The sequence below is a fragment of the Gracilinanus agilis genome, chromosome 2, assembly GCF_016433145.1.
Source record: "Gracilinanus agilis isolate LMUSP501 chromosome 2, AgileGrace, whole genome shotgun sequence".
NCBI classification, from domain to species: Eukaryota; Metazoa; Chordata; class Mammalia; order Didelphimorphia; family Didelphidae; genus Gracilinanus; species Gracilinanus agilis.
The window spans coordinates 383,941,572-383,963,152 of record NC_058131.1 but is presented as its reverse complement, the minus strand read 5'-3'; the positions used below and the strand labels follow the sequence as shown (position 1 = coordinate 383,963,152).

Here is a 21,581-nt window from a genome sequence, read left to right as displayed (position 1 = left end):
GGGTGGGAGATAAAAGGAGGGGTCTGAGTTGCAATGAGAGGAGAAAGGAGGGTAAGGGGGGGAAAGGAGATCAGAGGAGAGGTAGCATGGCTTAGAGATGCCCAGTTGGTGTTTGTCACCTTCAGAATAACAAAAAGAATTTTTTTTATTAACATTTTTAATCCCCTTACCTTCTCTCTTAGTATTAAATCGAAGACAGATGAACAATAAGGGCCAGACAGTCAGGATTAAGTGACGCAACCAGGATCACAGAGCTAAAATGTCTGAGATCAGATTTGAACACAGGTCCTCCCAAATCCAGACCTGACACTCAACCTACTTACTACTTAGCTGCCCCTTAAACATTTTTTTAAGGGCTATTTGCAGAAGGAGTCCTGCTATTTTCTAGAATCACCTAGGATTCCTGTCAGTCCATTCTAATCTCATAAACTTGCTCCTTGGATGTGTCATTGTAATAAATATAAGGATTGACTTTCATCTACAAGACAAATGCTATGGTCTTAAGTGGAAAATATATTGCAGAAGAGATGGAGAGACAAATATCTAAGAGTTTTTAGAGTTAGTAGGAAAATTTTGATCATCCACTTCATTGGGTTAAGTACTGAAGATGTTAAACCTCATTGATTGAAAGCTAATTTCATGCAAAATAAGGATTTTTGTTCTATCGTCCCACTGTCTTGCTAGACAGTGTACTTACTATATGCAGGTTTCTTCTTGGATGAATTTTCTGTTTTCCTGAAACATACTTAACTGCCAATTCAATTCAACACAATTTTTATAAAACTTATTGTTGTTGTTCAGTTGTTGAGTTGTGCCTGACTCTTAATGGCCCCCTGGAGCCTAGCACGCCAAGCCTTTCTAGCCTCCACTATCTCTCAAAGTCCAGGTTCATGTTTATTGTACCCATGACAGCCTGTGGTCATCTCATCCTCTGCCCTCTCCTTTTCCTTTTGCCTTCAGTCTTTCCCAACATCAGGGGCTTTTCCAGTGGGTCCTGTCTGCTCATTATGTGGCCAAAGTATTTAAGCTCAGCTTCAGTATTTGACCTTCCAGTGAATAATCTGAATGAATGTCTTTAAGGATTGACTGATTTGATTTGATTTAACAAATAAGACAGATCAGTTCAAAAATTTATTAAATAGCTACCATCTACAAGGCACAATGCTGTATCTAGAAACACAAAGACAAAAACAAGACAGAAGCAGAAATAGGTCCCTGCCCTTTAAGGAGCTTGCATTCTGTTAAGGGATAAGATGTGTATACAGATAAGTTAAAACAGGATAGTCTGAGAAGTCAGAAAGCACCAACTGGGAATAGGAATAAGGGAAACTCAGAGGAAATCAGAGAAGACTTGATAGAAGTCACACCTGAGTCCTACCTTGAAGGAAATGAAGCCCTCCAGACACAGAAGATGCAGAGATATAGAGATGGGAGATGGGATATTAAATTCAAGGAACAGTTAGTAGACCAATTTGGTAGAAATAGAGAGTACACAAAGGGAAAACAATGTGAAATAAGCTTAGAAAAGTGAAATGGAGCCTGATTGTGGAGGGCTTAAATTTCAGACTTGAGAATTTGTATTTTGTCCTATATGAAACATGGGACAATTAAAGGTGTTTGAGCAGTGGGATGGCATGGTCATCTAAGGTTGATCAATACACTTGAAATAAGACAAGTGAGGAGGTCATTGGAGTTACTTCTGGCTTCTGAAGTCAGATGCTACTCTTGAATATTCACATATCCTGAATTTCATAAACGTTCTCTTCTATGTCATACACATTTTCTTCAACTCCAAATTTCTCTTCTGCTATCTCTCTTAGGTCTTTGGGGAGTGGATTTGACTTGGAGATTGCACTGTAGAAATAGAAAGTTAAACAAATGTCAGCAATGGGACCCAAGCTAGACATTTCAATAAATTTAGGGTTTGATCCCCTAGAGCAGTGGTTCCCAAACTTTTTTGGCCTACCGCCCCCTTTCCAGAAAAAAATATTACTTAGAGCCCCCTGGAAATTATGAAACTATTTATTGAATTCAGAATAGAATGTAACACAAAAAAAGTGTGACCATTAACCGCTCCCCTGGATTGCTGCAGCACCCACCAGGGTCCACTTTGGGAATCACTGCCCTAGAGCATTAATTCAAATTTTGCCATTATAATTGCATTTTCATGATTTCTTAAAGACTAGAATCAAAGCCATTTAGGTCTGGAAGTGATCTTAGAAATAATCTGATCCACTCATTTTACAGAGGAAGGAAAAGAGACCCAAGAAGATCTGACTAGAAAAGATCAATATGAATCTACAGAATATGGGCTATTTCAATCTTAGACTACCTAAATAAAAACATACTGTCTAAAAATGGGTTAGAATTCAAATGATCCATTGCCTATCACATTTACTCATTCTTTGCTAATCCCCAAACCAAAATTATGTTTGCCATCTACCTTCTCTATTCTATCAGAGTAAGCCATACAAATATGGTGACAGGGTAGCTTATATACATGCTATCTAATCTCATTTGGCCCTTCAATGTTGTTTTGGTTTTTTTTTAATAACTGTTTTACCCAACTCTCTTTTCAAAATTGTCTTGTGTCTATTTTGTATATACTTTTAAAAGTTCATGCTCCCTCCCTATAAGCTCCTTAAAGACATTCCATCCCTTATCTTAGTGCCTTGACACAGGCTGTACTTTATGCCTGGAATGCATTCTCTTTCACTTTGACTTTGTAGAATTTTAGCTTCCTTTATGATTCAGCTTAGTTATGGAAAAACTTTCCTGATTTCCTTTGGAATCAAAAGGGTATGATAGAAAGAAGATGAGATTGGGAGTCTGGAACCTGCTTGGATTCTTGTTTCTGCAAATTGCTACCTGTGTGATCCTGGGCAAGTAACTTCTCTGTGAGACTCAATTTTCTCACCTATAAAAATGATTGAGGTAGACCGGATAACTTACAACGTGTCTTCTAGCTATTTCTTTTATCCCCAAATTCCTGAAAATTTTAGAAGTTGTTTATTTTTACAGGTCCAGCGAAGAAAAAAGGACTAACCTTTTTTTTTTGCCGGACCTCATGGGGAATTGTAAAAGTGAAATTTGGGAAATGTATCAAACTACATTTCCCGTGTTCCAATGGGTTTCTGGTTCCGGTTCTTTGGGCGTGGGGACGCCTACTTCGACTCAGAGAAGAGTTTATAATCTCCTGGGTTAGGAGGGAAGGGCTTTCTCTTGGCTAGCAGACTCGGGAAGAGACGGAAGACAATTATGGCTAGGTGGCTGTTTTGAATGCTTACAAGCGTGTGGTCTAATAACTTTATCTATCAGCATGGCTTTAATTAAATTACTAATTTATATTATTATAGCAGCCTTTATCATTTTTTATCGTAATACTACAAATTGATCTGAAGTGCTTGGTAAACCATAAATTTAAAAAGTGGGACATCATGGACCCAGGAATGGACTTGAAAGTCAGAAAATTCTGGATCCCAATCAGCCTACCTCTTTACATTAGCTATGTTGTTCTTGTTGTTGTTCAGTCTTTTCAGTAATATTCACTCTTCATGGCCCCATTTGGGATTTTCTTGGCAAAGATACTGATGTAGTTTTACCATTTCCTTCTCTAGCTCATTTTACATATGAGAAAAATGTGGCAAACAGGATTAAGTGATTTATTTGCCCAGGGTCACACAGCTATTAAATGTCTAACATCAGATTTGGACTCTGGACTTTCTGACGCTAGGCTCAATGTTCTGTCCACTATTCCACCTAGCTGCCCACTAGTTATGTTACCCTGGACAAATCTTTGCACCTGATTGCACTCAATTTTGTCATCTGAAAAAGAATGGGTTGGACTAGATGAATTCCCAGGTCCCTTTGAGCTCTAAATCTACAATTCTATGATCTTATTCATTAGTGTTCTCTTCCTCCTAAAATTGCATTCTATAGACTTAGCTATATAAATGTAAATATTGTATCATCCCAAGCAAAACATAGACAGCTGGAAAATGAAGACTTTTTTTTTTAATTTGTCTTTGTATTCCTAGCATCTACCACAGTGGCAGAAGGTTAAGAGATTCTTATTGAATTGATCTCTAATCTAACTAATGACCATCAGCAATTCTACATCGGATAATCCTGTCATACTCTGCCCTAATCACACAGCATCAGAAGGAAGTATAGCATTCAGTTCTGGGAGGATATTGACAAGGAGTACATCTTGAGGTGGTGACCAGGTGAGGGACCTCAAGGTCAGCAGTACTTGTGGAAGGCTGTAGAAGAATTCCTGGGGATTTGTGCTGATCCTGGGACTGACAGCCCTTGCCATATTAATAGACTGGAAAAGCAGAAGTCACTTAAGAGAAGAGCATTTACCACAAGAAAAAAAGTGGAGTAGCAGTGACACAGGAAAAGCAGAGCTAGAGAAGACAAAAGAAAAAGGCTGCTGCCAGGAAGAGCAGATGCCAAGACTCCATGATGAGAGATGCATGACTGAACAATGAACTAGATACCCAGAGCAGGCACTGCATTGCCAAAACCCATTAGTACTCTTGACTCTAGAGCTTCTGGTCTTTCATTTTTGTCTTTGCCTTTTCATCCTTCTCTCCTTAAAGGGTATGTATGTGCCTGTTTCCCAAAATTTAGCTCTGCTTCTGAGAAGCTGGTTGACCTTTCTGTTTACTTGTCTTTTAATTCAACTATTTTGATAAACATGATTAATCATTCCATTGCTAACCCATGCATGTGATTACACAAATGTAGGAGCAAGAAATGAGAAAGGAGCACCTGGAAAGAAAAAGATCTTACAATTATGGTATATTTTATTAGAGTACTATTTCCTGGTTGGGGGCTAAGAGTAATAACAACAGCAATATTATCAATCAGTAATTCATTTTTATTCTCGTTCAAAGTAGGAAGCAATGAGAACACTGAGTCCTCGAGAGCAATGGTTCTCAAACTATGATTCTATGACCCTGGGGGGTCCCTGAGATGCTTGAAGGAGATCCACCAGGTCAAAACTATTTTCATGATAATACTGAGCTTTTAATTTCTAATATGGGCCTAGAGATCAAGATTGCATAAGTGAAAGCTCCATTGGGTCCTAAATTTTTATTTATTTGTTTGTTTGTTTATTTTTTATTTATTTACTTTTTCCTCTCTTACCTACCCCTTCCTTCTCCCCCCAGAAAGGAGGTAATCTGATATAGGTTCTAAGTAATTTTTAAGCATCTAAAGGAAACCTGAGATCAAAATTTCTGAAAACCACTACTCTAGACAATGAATGAATCAACAGGTTAGATGAGGGAGTTTATGATTAGCTGACTGCCATTAAGAGGCAATGACATCATTATTTTTCCTTCTCAGTGTTTCTCTCAGTTGAGTTTAATAGGAAAATCCTCTCCCAAAGAGGCAGAAAGGATTAGGAGGAGCAGTCTCTCCCTGCCTATAGAAGAGAAGGAGCAGGTAAGAAGACATGACAACCATGCTCTTACCCTCACAGTTGTGTCAAATCACTGTTAGGCTTGGATCAAGGATCCAGAGAATGGACATGATAGCCATCCTTAAATATTTAAAGGGCTATCATGTGGAAGATAGATTTGACTTGTTTTGCTTGACCTTGGAAGTCATGCAGAATTGCAGAGGCAGGTTCATTCTATTTAAGAAAACCTTTCCCAATATGTCAAGCTGCCCAAAATAAAACTGAGCTGCTTGGGTAATAGTGGGCTCCCCATCAATAAAGCTCTTCAGGCAAAAGCTATAACATTGTAGATAGAATTTCTGCTCAGATGAAAATTGTATTAGATAGTTCCCAAGATTGCTCCTAGCTCCGAGAATCTTAGACCTGCCCAACAGAAGAAGCAAAAAACAAATAAACAAATAAACAAAACCTCATAGCTTAATTAAAACTAGATGAAAAACTATGAAGTTAGTGCCTCTAGTCAGTCCCCAGTTCTACACCTTTCTCCCCACTTCTGTCCCAGTGGTAATTTGCCTTCTCTCATGATATATGTCTTACAAACTTCTATCAAAAACTTGTTCTTAGATTCCAAGGTATAAATGAATGATAGCAGCTCAAAGATTTCTACCTAGGGCATCTGAATTTTATTTTCTGACTCCCAATTTCAGAGCCATGCCTCAGCTGCCTTACTCTTTACCTCACCCCTATTCAACTTCCATCCCACCCTGCATGCCCCTTCTGTCTATTGGTGAGTTCCTCCAAAAGCCTCCATTTTTTAAAAACATTTATTAATATTCATTTTTAACATGGTTACATGATTCATGCTCCTACTTTCCTCTTCACCCCCCGCACTCCCCCCACCCATGGCCGATGCACATTTCCACTGGTTTTATCATGTGTCATTGATCAAGACCTATTTCCAAATTGTTGATAGTTGCATTGGTGTGGTGGTTTCAAGTCTACATCCCCAATCATGTCCACCTCAACCCATGTGTTCAAGCAAAAAAGCCTCCATTTTTGAAGGGGATCCATTCCTCTCCCATATCCACTTCTGACTCTCTGGACTTTGCCACTCTGTCCATGCCCTGGTGCAGGTACCTTATCCCTATTCCCTTTTTTCCTCTCCCTTTCATATGTTCTCTTTCTTCAGTGGAATGAAATCTCTTTTAGGATAGGGATTATCTTTTTGCTTTTTTTGTATCCTCAGAACTTAGCTACTATAAATCTTGTTTAGTCACAATGTATAATGTTTGTGATATGGCTATAAATCAAGATTCAATCCCTGTTTGAGTCATTCATTCATTGATTCATTCATTCACTCTTCATTCATGTAACAGATATTTTTAAGTGACTACTATGCTCCCTTCCTTGGCTATGGTGTCAACTGGTCTTGAGGACCAATCAGCTAAATCAGTAAAAATTTGGTCAAATGCCTTAAAAGCCTCTGTGGTAGTGTCAAACTCAAATAGAAACAAGGGCTTCTAAGCCATATATAAGGGTCCCTGTGGGTTATATGTTGACAGTTTTAAATTGTGATATTAGCTATGTTTTGTTGTACTTTTATTTATTTTGTTAAATATTTTCCAATTACATTTTAATGTGATTAGGCCATATGGGATTATTGTGGGCCACATGCAATTGGGACAGACAATTTAACACATCTAATGTGCAGGATAGTGATTCTACTATTAATTCAATAAGAGGAATGGTGGGTAAATGTAATGGACTTCTCTGCTAGCAGCAATGCAATGATCTAGGACAATTCTGAGGGACTTATGAGAAAGGATGCTAACCACATCCAGAGAAAGAACTGTGGGAGTAGAAACAGAAGAAAAACAACTGCTCGATAACATGGTTCAATGGGGAAATGATTAAGAATGTAGACCCTAAACAATCATGCTAGTGCAAGTATTAATAATATGGAAATAGGTCTTGATTAATGACAATGTAAAAGTGGAATTGCTCATTGGCTATAGGAGTGGGGCTAGAGGAGGGGAGGGAAAGAATGAATCATGTAACCATGTAACCATGGGAAAATATTCTAAATTAATTAATTAAATGAAAATTTTCAAATAAAAAAAAAGAGGAATGGTGGGTAGAGAACAGTGGTCTCTTCAAAAGGAATCTGAGGCCACACTCCCTAGGGTAGGTAGTAGTTTCAGCTCAGAACTGGAATGAACCACAGAGACTGTCTTGCTCCACCCCTTCATTTTACAAATAAAGAAACTGAAGTTTAAAAAACTTATATGACTTGATCATCATCACACATCTGGGATGTGTCCGAGGCAGGAACTAAACCCAAGTCTTTCTGACTCCAAAAACAACTCCTTTATCTACTATGCCACACTACTTCTAGATATGATGAAACATTAAAAAAAAAAAAATACACTACAGTCCCTGCCTTCCTTCATGGCCTTGAAAGGCTGATTAGGATTTGGATAGGGAAAGGCAGTAAAGAGACAAATACAAACATTACTTGTGTTGGAGATATTAAGAAGACCAGCAAGATATCAGCAAAAACTCTGTTTGGGAAGTAATGAGAAACAAATTGGGGGAGGCAGATTGGATTATAGAGAGATTTGGAAACCAGGCTTAGGAATTTACTTGCAGAAGGCAATAAGGAGCCAATTTAGGTTGCTGATCAAGGGGATAACATAAAAAATATAGTTTTAAGATCAATCTGTCATTTAATATGTAGTTTAATAATGCAGATGTGGTACAAAATTGGGAGATTAAAGTATGCTGGCAGAAATAGAACTAGAGAAGAGATAACTGAGACATTTTAGAGGGGGGAATATATGATTTCTTAATATTGATATAAGGTTTGGAAAATTAAAATAAGGAGAAATTAAAAATGACTAAAAGTTTCTTCACTTGGGAAATTGGGAAAATATTCTGTCATTGTGGCAGCTGGGAAGAAGGTATGATTTAGAGTTGGAGAATATGGAATGGAAGAGGATGAGTTCTGTTTTGGACATATTGAGTTTAAGGTGAGAGTACATACAAGTGAAGATTTTCTGAGGCAGCTAGTTAGTGGTTTAATGGATAGCCTGGAGTCAGAAAAATATGACCAGGCCTCATGTAGTTCCTAGTTTTGTGACCCCGGGCAAGTCATTTAATCTCTGACTGCTTCAATTTCCTCAATGTAAAATGGGGATAATAATAGTACCTTCTTCCTAGGGTTATCATGAGGATTGTTTGAAATATTTTTATGGTACTTAGCATAGTGCCTGGCCCAGAGTAGGAGAAGGGAAGGAAATATATGCTTAATAAATATTTGTTCCCTAACATCATCATCCCATCATCACTGTCTTCTTCTCCCCTCTACAGCTGGAAATACACAATTTGAATTCAGTTGAAAGCAGTCAAGGCTAAATATGTAAATTTGGAAACAGCGTTACATGGAATCAACTTACATGGTTTTTAAATGCATAAAATTGAACTGAAATTCATTTGACATTTATTTTTATTCCTTCATCCAACAACTACCTATTAAGCAAATGCTATGTAAAATCATTATGCTTAGTGATAGAGGATATAGAAAAGTAATTTTTAAAATGTGACCCCTGGGGGGCAGCTGGGTAGCTCAGTGGATTGAGAGCCAGGCCTAGAGACAGGAGGTCCTAGGTTCAAATCTAGCCTCAGACACTTCCCAGCTGTGTGACCCTGGGCAAGTCACTTAACCCCCATTGCCTAGCCCTTACCACTCTTCTGCCTTTGAACCCATACACAGTATTGACTCCAAGACAGATGGTAAGGGTTTTAACAAAATAAACAAACAAATAAATAAATAAATGAGTGAATAAGTAAATGAATAAATGAATGAATATATACATAAATAAATGCAATCACATGTGATCCCTGCCTTTATGGAACCTAAGATCTAGCAACGGGAATGTGGCATTTACACAGATAAGCATTAATTGTCCTTTGGTAAGGAATGTATGAGACTAAAACATAGCACTTTAAACCTTTTTTTTTTAAATTTTTATTTTTTAACCCTTGTACTTGGGTGTATTGTCTCATAGGTGGAAGATTGGTAAGGGTGGGCAATGGGGGTCAAGTGACTTGCCCAGGGTCACACAGCTGGGAAGTGGCTGAGGCCGGGTTTGAACCTAGGACCTCCTGTCTCTAGGCCTGACTCTCACTCCACTGAGCTACCCAGCTGCCCCCATAGCACTTTATATGTAAAGAAAGAAAGATCATTTCTAACTTTGAAATGGAAAAGAGAGTGAGGAAAGAAAAAAAAAATCATAGACAGTTTTCTCCAGGAAAAAGTACTTAAGCTAGCTCTGAAGGAGGGTAAGATTTCAAAAAATAAAACTAAGGGTAGGAGGATAGGAAGGCTATTCAAAGCAGGAAGACATCTGAGCAAAGGTAGAAAGACAGAAGAGCACTGGAAATGTATAGAGGGCAAAGAGTTTAATAAAATTATATTCACCTGGGTTTCTGCAACTTCTTTTTGTTATAGGAATTTCCTAAAAAAGATTTTTTTGGAGGAAAAAGTCAAATGAATATGTATGTAAAAAAAACAAAGATATAAAATATAAGCTTGAAACATCCTGCCCAAGAACTGTGACTGCCCTCCTTACCCCCATTCTATTCCCTGTCATTATCTTCCAACTAATCTATCACCATCATCACTATCATCTTTAAGAATTTCAATAGATAAACTGGCCTGGACTAAAGCATCATTAAAACTAGAATTGTTACTCACAACCTTTCAGATAGATAGATCCATAATAATTTAAAAACAATTCTCTTAATAGATGTATCCATGCTTAATATTCATAATCTTTTAAATACATAGAAATGAAATTGTTCAAAAATTAAAGAATTTGTGGAAGAACTTTAAACTAGCTGGGAATAAGAACCACATCATCTTTGTTGTCTTGAGTACTACTAGAGTCATCTGTGAGATACTTTCAGGGCATCTAAAGACAAAAAATGTATATTCTAATCTCATTATTTAGTGACAAAAAAAATGTATACACTTCTGTAATACTGCATAGAATATTAATGAGAAGAAACAATAGCAGGATATCAACTTATCTTCAGACTATTTCTATCTGAACACCATTAAAAAGATGAGCATAGGATAAAAGTGATAATTATGATATGATAATAACAATAATCATCATCATCTCTAATAGAGGCAGATTTTCTGTATGTCCCTAGAAGAAGTCAGTCTGTAACCAGGACACTTCAGTCAGTGCCAACTAGAGCTATAGCCAGCATGAGAGACCAAGAAGCTTCCTTCAACTCCAGTTTTCTATATCCAAGATCCCCTGAATAAATTACTGTTCAACTGAATTCTGGGAGACGGACCATATTGGGGTTATGCAAAATGAGGAGGTAAAGAGAGCTGAAGATTCCATCCCCATTCTCATCACCTTGCATAGGTTGTCCTAGAATGCTAAGAATGCTTAGCATCTTCCTCCCTTGGGTTCAAAGAAGGTTTAGGATCACTTCCTACAAGAGGACTTCTCAGAGTCAGGCAGTTCTTTGCCTTTTCTGAAATCCAGGAAAGAATTTGTATTTATTTTGTACTTCTTGTTGTGTTCAAACATTTAAATCATATCTGACTTTTGTGACCTCATTTGTGGTTTTCTTGGCAAAAATACTGAAGTGGTTTGTCATTTCCTTCTCTAAATCATTTTACAGATGATAAAACTGAAACAAAAACAGAGTTAAGTGACTTGCCTAGAGTCACACAGCTAGTAAGTGTCTCAGGTCAAATTTTAACTCAGGAAGATGAGTCTTCCTGACTTTCAGGCTCAGCACTACCCCATCTAGCTGCCTTATAAATTGTTTTTCCCTGGCTCCCCAGAACTTAAGTACTTTTAAGTCCTTTAGGAAGGGTATACCCAAAGGAAGGCAGGAAGGAAACAAGTATATATGAAGTGTCTACTATGTGCCAGTTACGGTGCTAAGCTTTTTACCAATAATATTTTTTTGATCTTCTCAATGCGTCTGGGAGGTATGCATTATTATTATTCCCCATTTTGCAGTTGAGAAAACTGAGGCAAATAGAATTTCAGTAATTCACCTGGCCACACAGCTACTGGTAAGTCTCTGAGACTAGATTTAGACTCATATCTTTCTAATCCATTGCTCTATCTCCTTCCTCACTTAAATTTCCATAACCAAAACCTAGCACAGTTGCCTGACAAAGAGTACAGATTAATACATATCAATTGAATTGAATTGAATTGAATTAAGATGCTACAAAAATAAACCTGGGGCTCCCATGACATGCTATGAAAAGATCTAGATTCTGGGGCAGAGAAATAAATTTCTCCCAAAAACATTGAGCTAAATGACATGGCAATAAAAAAGAAAAATTTGAAGTGAGCCACTTAGTACGGTGTTCCCCTCCAGGTCTAAAAGAATGAATGTCCTTCTGATCAATGCATTGATCAATTATGATTCTAAAGGACAAATAATAAACCATGTTATGAACGTGATAGACTCAAGATACAGAATGAAAAAGGCTTTTTCAAATTTGGCCATTATGGGAGGATTTTATTTTGTTGTTGAGTTGATTGATTATGCATATTTGTTAAAAGGGGTTTGCTTTATTTTGTTTACCAATTTAGTGGTGGGATGGGTGGGGTAGGGCTAGGATTTATGTATGTATGAGGTAGGCATGTATGTATATATACATATGTGTATACACACATATATAATATACCCACATATGCCTCAATAATTATATGTGTATAAAATATATTTGACATGGTCAATAGACAAATTTGTTTCATTTGACTATACTTATGTGTAGTGGTTGGGTTTTTTTCCCCTTGCTTCCTCAGTGGAGTAAGGGAGAGGTGGAATGAAAAAATAGTAATCTGAGGGGGCAGCTGGGTAGCTCAGTGGATTGAGAGTCAGGCCTAGAGACAGGAGGTCCTAGGTTCAAATCTGGCCTCAGACACTTCCCAGCTGTGTGACCCTGGGCAAGTCACTTGACTCCCATTGCCTACCCTTACCACTCTTCCACCTATAAGTCAATACACAGAAGTTAAGGGTTTGAAATAAATAAATAAATGAATGAATGAATGAATGAATGAATAAATAAATAGTAATCTGAAAAGAAAATTTAATTAAAAAAAAGAAAATGAATTAAATTTTTAAAAGACCCTTGCGAAAAATGAGAAGTATTTCTCAAGACGACTTACTTTTGAGAATTAAGACAACAGTGGCAAGAAATAAGATTAGTAACAAAAAGATGCTAACACCACTATATATTCCAATTCTTCTGAAGTCATCAGTCTCTGGTAACTTAGTAACTGGTCCGGTTGTTTCCTATGGAAACACAGAATTTTAAGTTAGGACAAGCAATAACTATAAGCTATTAATGTAAATACCTCCACTGACTCATGACAACTCAGTAGTTCATAGTTTATATTGGAATTCTGGAGGGACCCAAGAAAATCAACACTCACCATACTCCTTTAGAATCATAACTGATCAATTCATTGATCAAAAGGATATTCTAAAGAGCAATACAAATGCTGATTATTTCTGGTGGTGATGAAGGTGGTGTTATTATTATTGTCTCTTATAGGGTCAAAGAACCCTATGAAGCCATTTAGTTTGTCCCCACTGGCTCTTGACAATCTCCAAACCAACCAAGAAAAAGATGAATTCCTTTTTGATTCAAGGGTAATAAAAAGATGACTGACTCCTCTAAATTATAAGGTTCTTGAGAGCAAGAATCATCTTTTGCTTCTTTCGATTTCTTCAGCTTTTAGCACAGTGCCTGGCATATGGTAGGGGCTTAATAAATAAATGTTGATTGATAGATTGATTGATATTCCAGGCATGGGAAGGTGATAGAATGTATTATTGTGGGGCCTCAGAAAAAGAATAGCTGGTCTCCTTTACACTTTGCAGGCCTCTAGACCTATGTCTCTTGATCCTGAAGAGGCTACAGGAGATCCATACCTACTTTGAGGGATTTTTAAACAAAAAATGATGGCAATAGGAAAGAGACCTCCTGTTGAGTTAGAGGTTAGCTTTGATAACTTCTGAAGGACCTTGTAACTGAGATTCTATGATTATTATAATAAAACCTACATGAGCTCAAAGAAAAGGAGATACCAATTAACTTAACTCTGATTTACTGTCAGCTGTACATAAAACACATTTTGCCTCAACACTTAATGAAGATTTCTAGGTTATATGACCAAGAAGATGAAGAATTAGACATTTATTCTGATTCTTGGGACCTCTAAAACCTCTTCAAAACAGAAATTATGCACCAAAGCTAATACAACTTAAGCTATTTCCATGGTTAGGCAGTCTTCATCCACTTGGTTTTTCCTACAGGCAGTGATGGGCAAACTATTCCCTGTGGGCCAGATCCAGGCTGTGGTTTGCCAATCACTGCCTTAAGCAATTCCCTAATCATGACGCCCCTTCATACAGATGTAGTGAGTGATTAGGGAATTGCTTACGGCAGTGATGGGCAAACCACCAGCCTGGATCTGGCCCACGGGGTATAGTTTGCCCATCACTGGTCTAGGTTCAGAGATATTAAACATTTGGCCTAAGTCACATGCAGCCCACAATACTCCTAAGTGTCAGAACTAAATAAATTTAATTGGGAAATATTTAACCAATAATAATAAATAAATAAAAATACAATAAGATATTGATAACATTACATTTTAAAATTAAGTCAACAGGTAGTCAGAAAAAAAAACCTAAGGCTTCAAACTTTAAGTAGATAAATCTAAAAATCTAACTCAGAAATAACAAATTCTGCCAGCTATCAGGAGGAAGACCTTGAAATACAAATGAAAGGAAATTCAAATAACAAGGATATTTTGCACCCACAAGACAATTCAGGAGAGAATGGAATAAAATGTTCTGGAGAATAATGGAGCTAATGGTGCAGTCAAGGGCGACCTACATTGCAAATCTGAGCTTAACTATAAATGAAAAAAGATGGATATTCAATAATAAAGAGGCATTTGAAAAACTTTTAGAAATAAAAACAAATCTGAAGTGTTCATTTGTTTCTTGAACACTCCAGACAATAGAAATGCAGGTCCCACATACAGCAAAAACAAAGATTAGCAGAATGACCAGTAAGGATTTTTTCCTAAATATAAGCATGAAGACAGGGATGAAAATGAAAGTCAGATAGAAATAATGGTGGATTGGAGGGCGTGGATCATTATGGAAAGCACTTCTCAAAGCACCCCTCCCTCCCTTCTAGGAGTAAAATAATGTGGGTTTTTTTGAGGGGGGAGAGAGGGAGGGGTGGGAAGAGAGACTAAATTACAAGATGGGAGGGTAATAGAAGAAGAGCAGAAGGGAGGGAGGAGGGAGATAGAAAGGAGTATGTGAAATAACCCTAGTTAAGTTGAAGGCTAGCTAGCAAAGAGGGGAAGGTGACTCCTGCATAGTCCTATATTCATTCTCAGAAAGAGAAGAGATAAGAGGGTAGGAAGTTGGGGGGTGGGATATTGAAAAGGGGGAAGAAAAGGAAAGACCTTGTTTTGCTGCTGGGAAGAGGTTCCACTAATGAATGTTCCTATAGGAGAAGAGATATATTCTGTGAGAAGAGATAGGGACCATGCTGCAAGAAGAGAAAAGATCACTTTCTTGACTTTTGAGGTAAACAGTTAAAGCTCCTGGGGGGCAACTGGTACCTGTAGAGTAGAAGGGCATGGATCCAAGGAAGAGATTTTGAGGCAAATAAGGTGAACAGGAGATGAGTATAGATCAGAGGTAGGCAACATAATCAGAAGATAAAGAGGTTGCCATGAGGTAGTGTCCTCTCTATCACCTATAGGAATTGGCATTTTTCTGGGAGTGAAACACAATAGAAAAGAGAGAGATAAGAGGCAAACTCTATAAAGCATTGACAAAAACTGTTTAGAGGAGAAAACCTGGAATGGATACCTCAGAAGTTTTGATTCAATGAAAAAAAACAGATAATAGAGAGGGATTAAAAATAACTATAGAGGCCATGAACCAAAATATGAAGATCTAAAGTAATCAGAAAGAAAGGGTGGATAATAGTCAGGAAAAGAAATCCTCTCTGGAAAGGGGGGAAAAAATGAAGGTTTAAAAAAGTAATGAATAGGCTTTAGAATAGAAAGGGAGGCAAGGAAGGTAGAATTTAAGAATTAAATAACTAGATCATTATGTGAAATAAAAAGGAGATAATAAACAAAACTCCAAAGGAAAAGGGGAAACAATGAGAGAACAGGTAAAGGGTGAGAGAAAGAGCCAGCAGGAATAGAGTCACCTTAAAAAAAAAGATTAAACTTTGAGAGTAATTGAGGAGACAATACTTTGATTACAGAAGAAAAGTACAAAAAAAAATCATAATTTAAAAAAAATCATTATTAGAAACAAATGGGGGGAAAAAATAAACCTAAAATGTAATTTTAAATGTGAATGGTTTTTAAAATCCCATGAAATGGAAAAAAAGTGATAGATTGGATAACAAAGCAAAACCTATAATCTATTGCTTATAAGAAATATATTTAAAAATCAAAAACATACTCAAAATAAATCTGAAGCAATAGGGCAAAATGTATTATTTATTAAGCGAATCCAAAAAATCAGAATTTGCAATCACTCTGACAAAGTAAAAACAAACTTTCAAAAAATAGAGCTAAACAATGAAACTATATCAAGCTGAAAGGAACCATAGACAAAAATAAATAATAAACATATGTTCCAAATGCCACAGGATCAAAGTTCACTAACTGAGCTATAAGAATATATAGGCAATAACAGAATAGGGGCATGAAAGTTCAATATCCATCTCTTGGTTTTGGATAAATCTAATAGAAGAATACACAAAACAGAAAATATGAAACTGAACAAGCTACTAGAGAAACTGGAAATAAAAGGCAGTCTCTTCTACATAGAATTACAAAAGAATATATATTTCTTAACATGATGTGGAACTTTTACAAAAATTGACCGTGTGTTAGGATACAGAAATAGTTCAAAGAAATGTACACAAAACAATGAAAAATAGTCATTGGTTCAGGTACCAGAAACAAAAGACACAGATTTAAATAGAGACTTATGTAATCCTAAATAATAAATGGGTCAAAGACAAGCCACAGATATGATATCTTTGTGAAAGAAAATTATGATGATGAAACAACATACCCAAAATTCTGTCATGTGGGTAAAGCCATCCTCATGGGTAAAACCATATTCCTAAAAGCATACATAAACAAAATGGGGGTGGGAGGGAAGAAGAAGATTAATGAACTGAATTGGCATTTTTTTACATTAGAAAGTCAACAAATAAATCTAAAATAAGCACAAAAGAGGAAGTATTAAAATTAGAATATTAATAGATAAATTGGAAATTTTAAAAAAACACAAAGAAATGGTAAATAAAACTAAAAGCTGTTTTTTGGGGGGAAATTAATAAAATCGACAAACCTTTAGCTAATTTTATTAAAAAGAAAAGGGCAAAAATCAAGTCAATAAAATAGCAAATGAGCAAAGTGAAATCACAAAAAAAAAAAAAAAAAAGAAATTAAAAGAATAATCAGAACATCGTGTATACTCTCATATAACAAAGTGGAGCTTTGGAAACAGGAGATCCTGGATTTAAATCTGACCTCAGACACTTCTTACCTGTGTGACCAACCCTAGTCAAGTCACTTAACCCCCAATTGCCTAGTACTATTCTGCCTTGGAACCAATACTTAGGAGTGATGGAAGGTAAGAGTTTAAAAAAAAAAAATACCTCAAACTCTACAGTGTTAAAAGCAGAATTCTTCTTCTGCCCCAAACCTGCCCTTCTCCATTTTGCTGATGGGACCAACATTCTCCCATTACCTGGAGTATGCAAAGCACTTTACAAATATTATCTCATTGGATCCTCACAATCCCCCCAGTCAGGCTGCATTCTACTCTCTTCCTCCTCTCATATTTAATCCTGTTTAAAGTTCTTTTGCGTCTGCCTTCAAAGTCTGTCACACACTTATCCCACCTTCCCATTTTCACTTTAGTTCATACCCTCATCACCTCTCTTTAAGCTATAGTTCTAAACTCCTAAATGATCTCCCCATCTCTAGTCTCTCACTTCTGCAATCCATCCTTTACACCGATGCCAAAATAATTTTCCTAATTCCTCTGACCATATCTCCTCTCACCCAAAAACTTCTCATTGCCTAATGGGTAAAACACAAACAAATCAGCCTGACACTTGACTTGGTGCATTCAAGATCTGGCTCCAAACCACTTTCTAGCCTCATTTTTAGTATTACTTGTGAATGCTATACTCCATCGAAACAGAACTGCTTGCTGTTTGGCGAGCCTGTCTTGACTTTTCCTGCCTTCATACATTTGTACCTGTGCTTTTTCCCTCATCCCTCTTTCCTCCCATTTCTATCTATTGACAATTTTCTCCTTGAAGGTCCAGCTGAAATAGCTACTTCTCCTATTATGAATTCCCTAATTTCCTATGTTAGAACTGATTTTCTGCCCACTTGCCCCTGTCTTTTGCAAATCGCTTCCCCTCTCTAGGTCTCAGTCTCAATTTCCTCATTTGGAAAATGAGAAGGCTGGAGGAAGGGAAACAGTGAAGAGAACTAACATTTATTAAGAGCCTACTATGTACCAAGCAATATTATAAAGTCACTTTACAGATAGATATTTCATTTGATTATCTCAACAATACTGTAAAGAGTAGGTGTTGTTTATAGTTGAGGAAACAGGCAGGCAGAGGTTAAGTGACTTGTCCAGGGTCAAACAGCTAGTAAATGTCCAAGTCCAAATTTGAACTTAGCTCTTTCTGATTCCAGCCCTGTGTTCTATCCACTGAACCACCTAGTTTCCTTTACCCTCCCCTAACAGTGAAATGCAGCTGGGGAAAAATGGGCAACAGGTTTTGAAATATTACTATTTAGGGGGCAGCTGGGTAGCTCAGTGGATTGAGAGTCAGACCTAGAGATGAGAGGTCCTAGGTTCAAATCCGGCCTCAGACACTTCCCAGCTGTGTGACCCTGGGCAAGTCACTTGACCTCCATTGTGCACCCTTACCACTCTTCCACCTAGAAGCCAATACACAGAAGTTAAGGATTTAAAAAAAATTTTTTTTAAATATTACTGTTTAGAGAATGACAGTGTTTATCCCTTTGCTTCTTATTTGAATAAATAATTTACTTAAATATCTGTAACCGGTATGCCACCAAAATAGCAGCTTACTCCATAATTATTCAGTTTTCAGAAGGGAAAAGTTAAAGGGCAAACCAGACTTAGTCCTGCCAAAGTTGTATGGACCAGGGAATCCAAATATCACTACACTCCAGAATGGGAAGAGGTGGCCTGAGAGGGATTCAACTTTCACCTGATCTCATGGAATCATCTTTACTCAGGGTCAGAAAGTCCCAAAGAGGCCAGCCTCCCAACCTGAACAGACATTTCTTCCAACATACCCAATCCAGCCTTTTCTTGAAGACTCCAAAGTAGAGGGATGTCATTACCTCCTGAGGCAGCTCATTCTACCTTTGAAGCCTAGATGAGTTCAGTCAGGTAGTCAATAAGCATTTATTAATCATCATCAGATCACAAGTAAAAACAAGCTCTTACCATTGGGGTGTTAGACTGGGCATTTCTTGAAGTCTGTTGTGTCTGAAGTCTGAAGGTGGTTGTCTCCACTGAAAAGAAAGAAGAGCAAAATAAGTTAAAATAGCTAAAAACATGAGAATAATCTGTGATTTCATCAAGCAGTATAGGAAATGCCTCCACCTGACAATCTATAATTTAGGAGACAAATCCTAAGGAGCTCCCTGAGGCACACAAAGGTTAAACAATTTGCTTGGAGTTATACAGGAAGTATGAGTCTGAGACGAAACTTTTCTGATTCTCTTTCTAACTTTTGATTTTCTGATTTTCTATCTACTGGGCACTCCTGGGTCTCCTTCCTATCCTATTCTCATTTTAGAAAAGAAAGAGGGGCTAAACAGGTAAAGTATCTTGACCAAGAATATCTATAATTAAGCAATAAGACCTCCAGTCTCAAAACCAAAATTTTTTTTTCCCATGCTTCTTTTATTAGTGAAAAGTATTTGTGGATTTTTTGTTTTATCATAATGCATCAAGCAACTGCAAAAAAGGTTTCTACTAACTATAATATTTTGATATTTTAATTATTAATAATTATTTTATTTTATTATTACTATTTTAATATAATAATATAGACACTGTTGCAGTGTCCTTGGTTCTTCACCCTCACCTCCCCATATCTAATATGTTGCCAAAGTCTCTCAGTTTTATCTTCATGACATGTCAGTTATACCCCCTTCTCCTCTGACACTGCCACCAACCTAGTGAAGGTCCTCTTTTCCTAATGCTAGATTATTGCAATAGCCTGAGTGTTGGTCTGTCTTCCTCACCTCTCCTCACTCCAATCCATCTTTCATTCAACTGTCAAAATAATCTTCCCAAAGCATAGGTCCAACAATGTCATAACTCTACTCTAATTAATCAATCAGTCAACACTTATTAAGCACCTACTATGTGTCAAACACTATACTAAAACACTGGAAATACCAAAAGAGGCAAAAAGCAGTCCCTGCCTTCAAGGAGCCTGCAATCCATGAGGAGACAACTTGCAAACAAATGTATACAAAGCAAACTATATATACAGAGGGAAGGCTCTAAAATTAAGAGGAGTTGTGAAAGACTTCCAATAGAGAGGGAACTTTAGTTGGGACCTTATAAACTCCCATAGTTCCAGGATCAAATATAAAATTTTTCAGTTTGGTGCTCAAAGTCCTTCACATCCTGCTCCTCCCACCTCTGCCTTTCCAATCTTCTAATGTCTGACACCTCCCATGAACTCTTGAATCCAGTGACACTGACCACCTTGCTGTTCCTCAAACAAAACACTCCAATCTCCTGAACTTCCAGCATTTCCACTGACTGTCTGCCATGCATGGAATGCTTTCCTTCCTCATTTCTAACCTCCTGACTTTCCTGGATTACATCAAATTCCAGCTAAACCTACATTCTATAGGAAACCTTATATTGTCCTCCTTAATTCTAGTGCCTTACATCTGAAAATTTGTGCAATTTATCCTGTATATAACCATGGTTTATTAAATGTTGTATCTCCCATTAGACTGTATGCTTTTTTCCTTTGCTAAGTCGATAGTACCTAGTATATAGAATATAGATGCTTAATTCATTGACTGATTGAAATATATTTAATAAAATTAGGCCAGGCAGACAGGTACATTTCACTCCATCTCATGAAAGCAAATGCAATTTGCTTCATCCTTACATGACCACGTCCTTAGATAACCACCATTTTTCTCCAGAAAAAAAAAATGTTATCATTCCATCCCTGAGAAATGCAGATATATTCTCAAAGGGCATGTCTCAGAGGGCAAATACAGAGTAAGTCCCTCAGAGTGAATATTGATGTGGTCAGTTTCTATCTAGAGGAAATTTGACAGCACAGTAAATCAACAATAAAAGTTTAAACAAACATCCCAAGTAAAATACTACATTCATAGAATGACAAAGCTAGGAAAGAACTTAACCTAGTCCTCCCCAAATTTTATAGAGAAAGAAATTGAGCCCCAAGAAGGAAAAATATTGTTCCAAGTTTCATTTTCTTAATTAGAAAAACACCAAAATTAATTTGAGTATTTAATGGTAGCCACTTTCTTAATATGAATAAAGCAGGAAAAGTCACAAATACTTATATAAAAATGGCCCATCTTGGAGCATAGTTGATCTGGCTCAGAGTAAAAATGTTGAACAAGTCTCACCTCTCTACAACTAGCCTTATTCCTAAAATTAGAGATACAGGGGAAAAGGGCAAAAAGAGGGGTGGAAAAAAATTTACAATCTAGCTCATATTACCTGCCATCTTGGGGAAGCAGGAGGTGTGGGAGAAAAGAAAATGGATTGCAAAATGTCAGAAAGTAATTGTTAAAATTGTATCACTATGGAATTGCTTGCCAGCTCTAAGAGGGGGGACCGAAGAGGAGATAACATGAATCATGTAACCATGGAAAAATTTTCTTAATTAATTAGTAAAAAATAAAATTAAAAAATAAAAATTATAGCATTATGTTAAAAGGAAGGAAGGGAGGAAGGAGGAAAAGAAAGAAAGGAAGAAAGAAAG

The 21,581-nt window shown here is 36.9% G+C and overlaps 1 protein-coding gene across 1 annotated transcript in view; it reads right to left on the bottom strand.

The window, feature by feature from the left end:
* Nucleotides 1-1,149: 1,149 nt before the first annotated feature.
* The window catches only part of HAVCR2 (hepatitis A virus cellular receptor 2), a 30,093-nt gene continuing 9,661 nt past the window's right edge, over nucleotides 1,150-21,581 (bottom strand). Inside the window, exons 4-5 of the mRNA XM_044659851.1 lie at nucleotides 19,034-19,101; nucleotides 1,150-1,170 (exon numbers count right to left, since the gene is read on the bottom strand). Coding sequence (XP_044515786.1) covers nucleotides 1,150-1,170; nucleotides 19,034-19,101 — 89 coding nt within the window. The remainder of the gene's footprint in view (nucleotides 1,171-19,033; nucleotides 19,102-21,581) is intronic.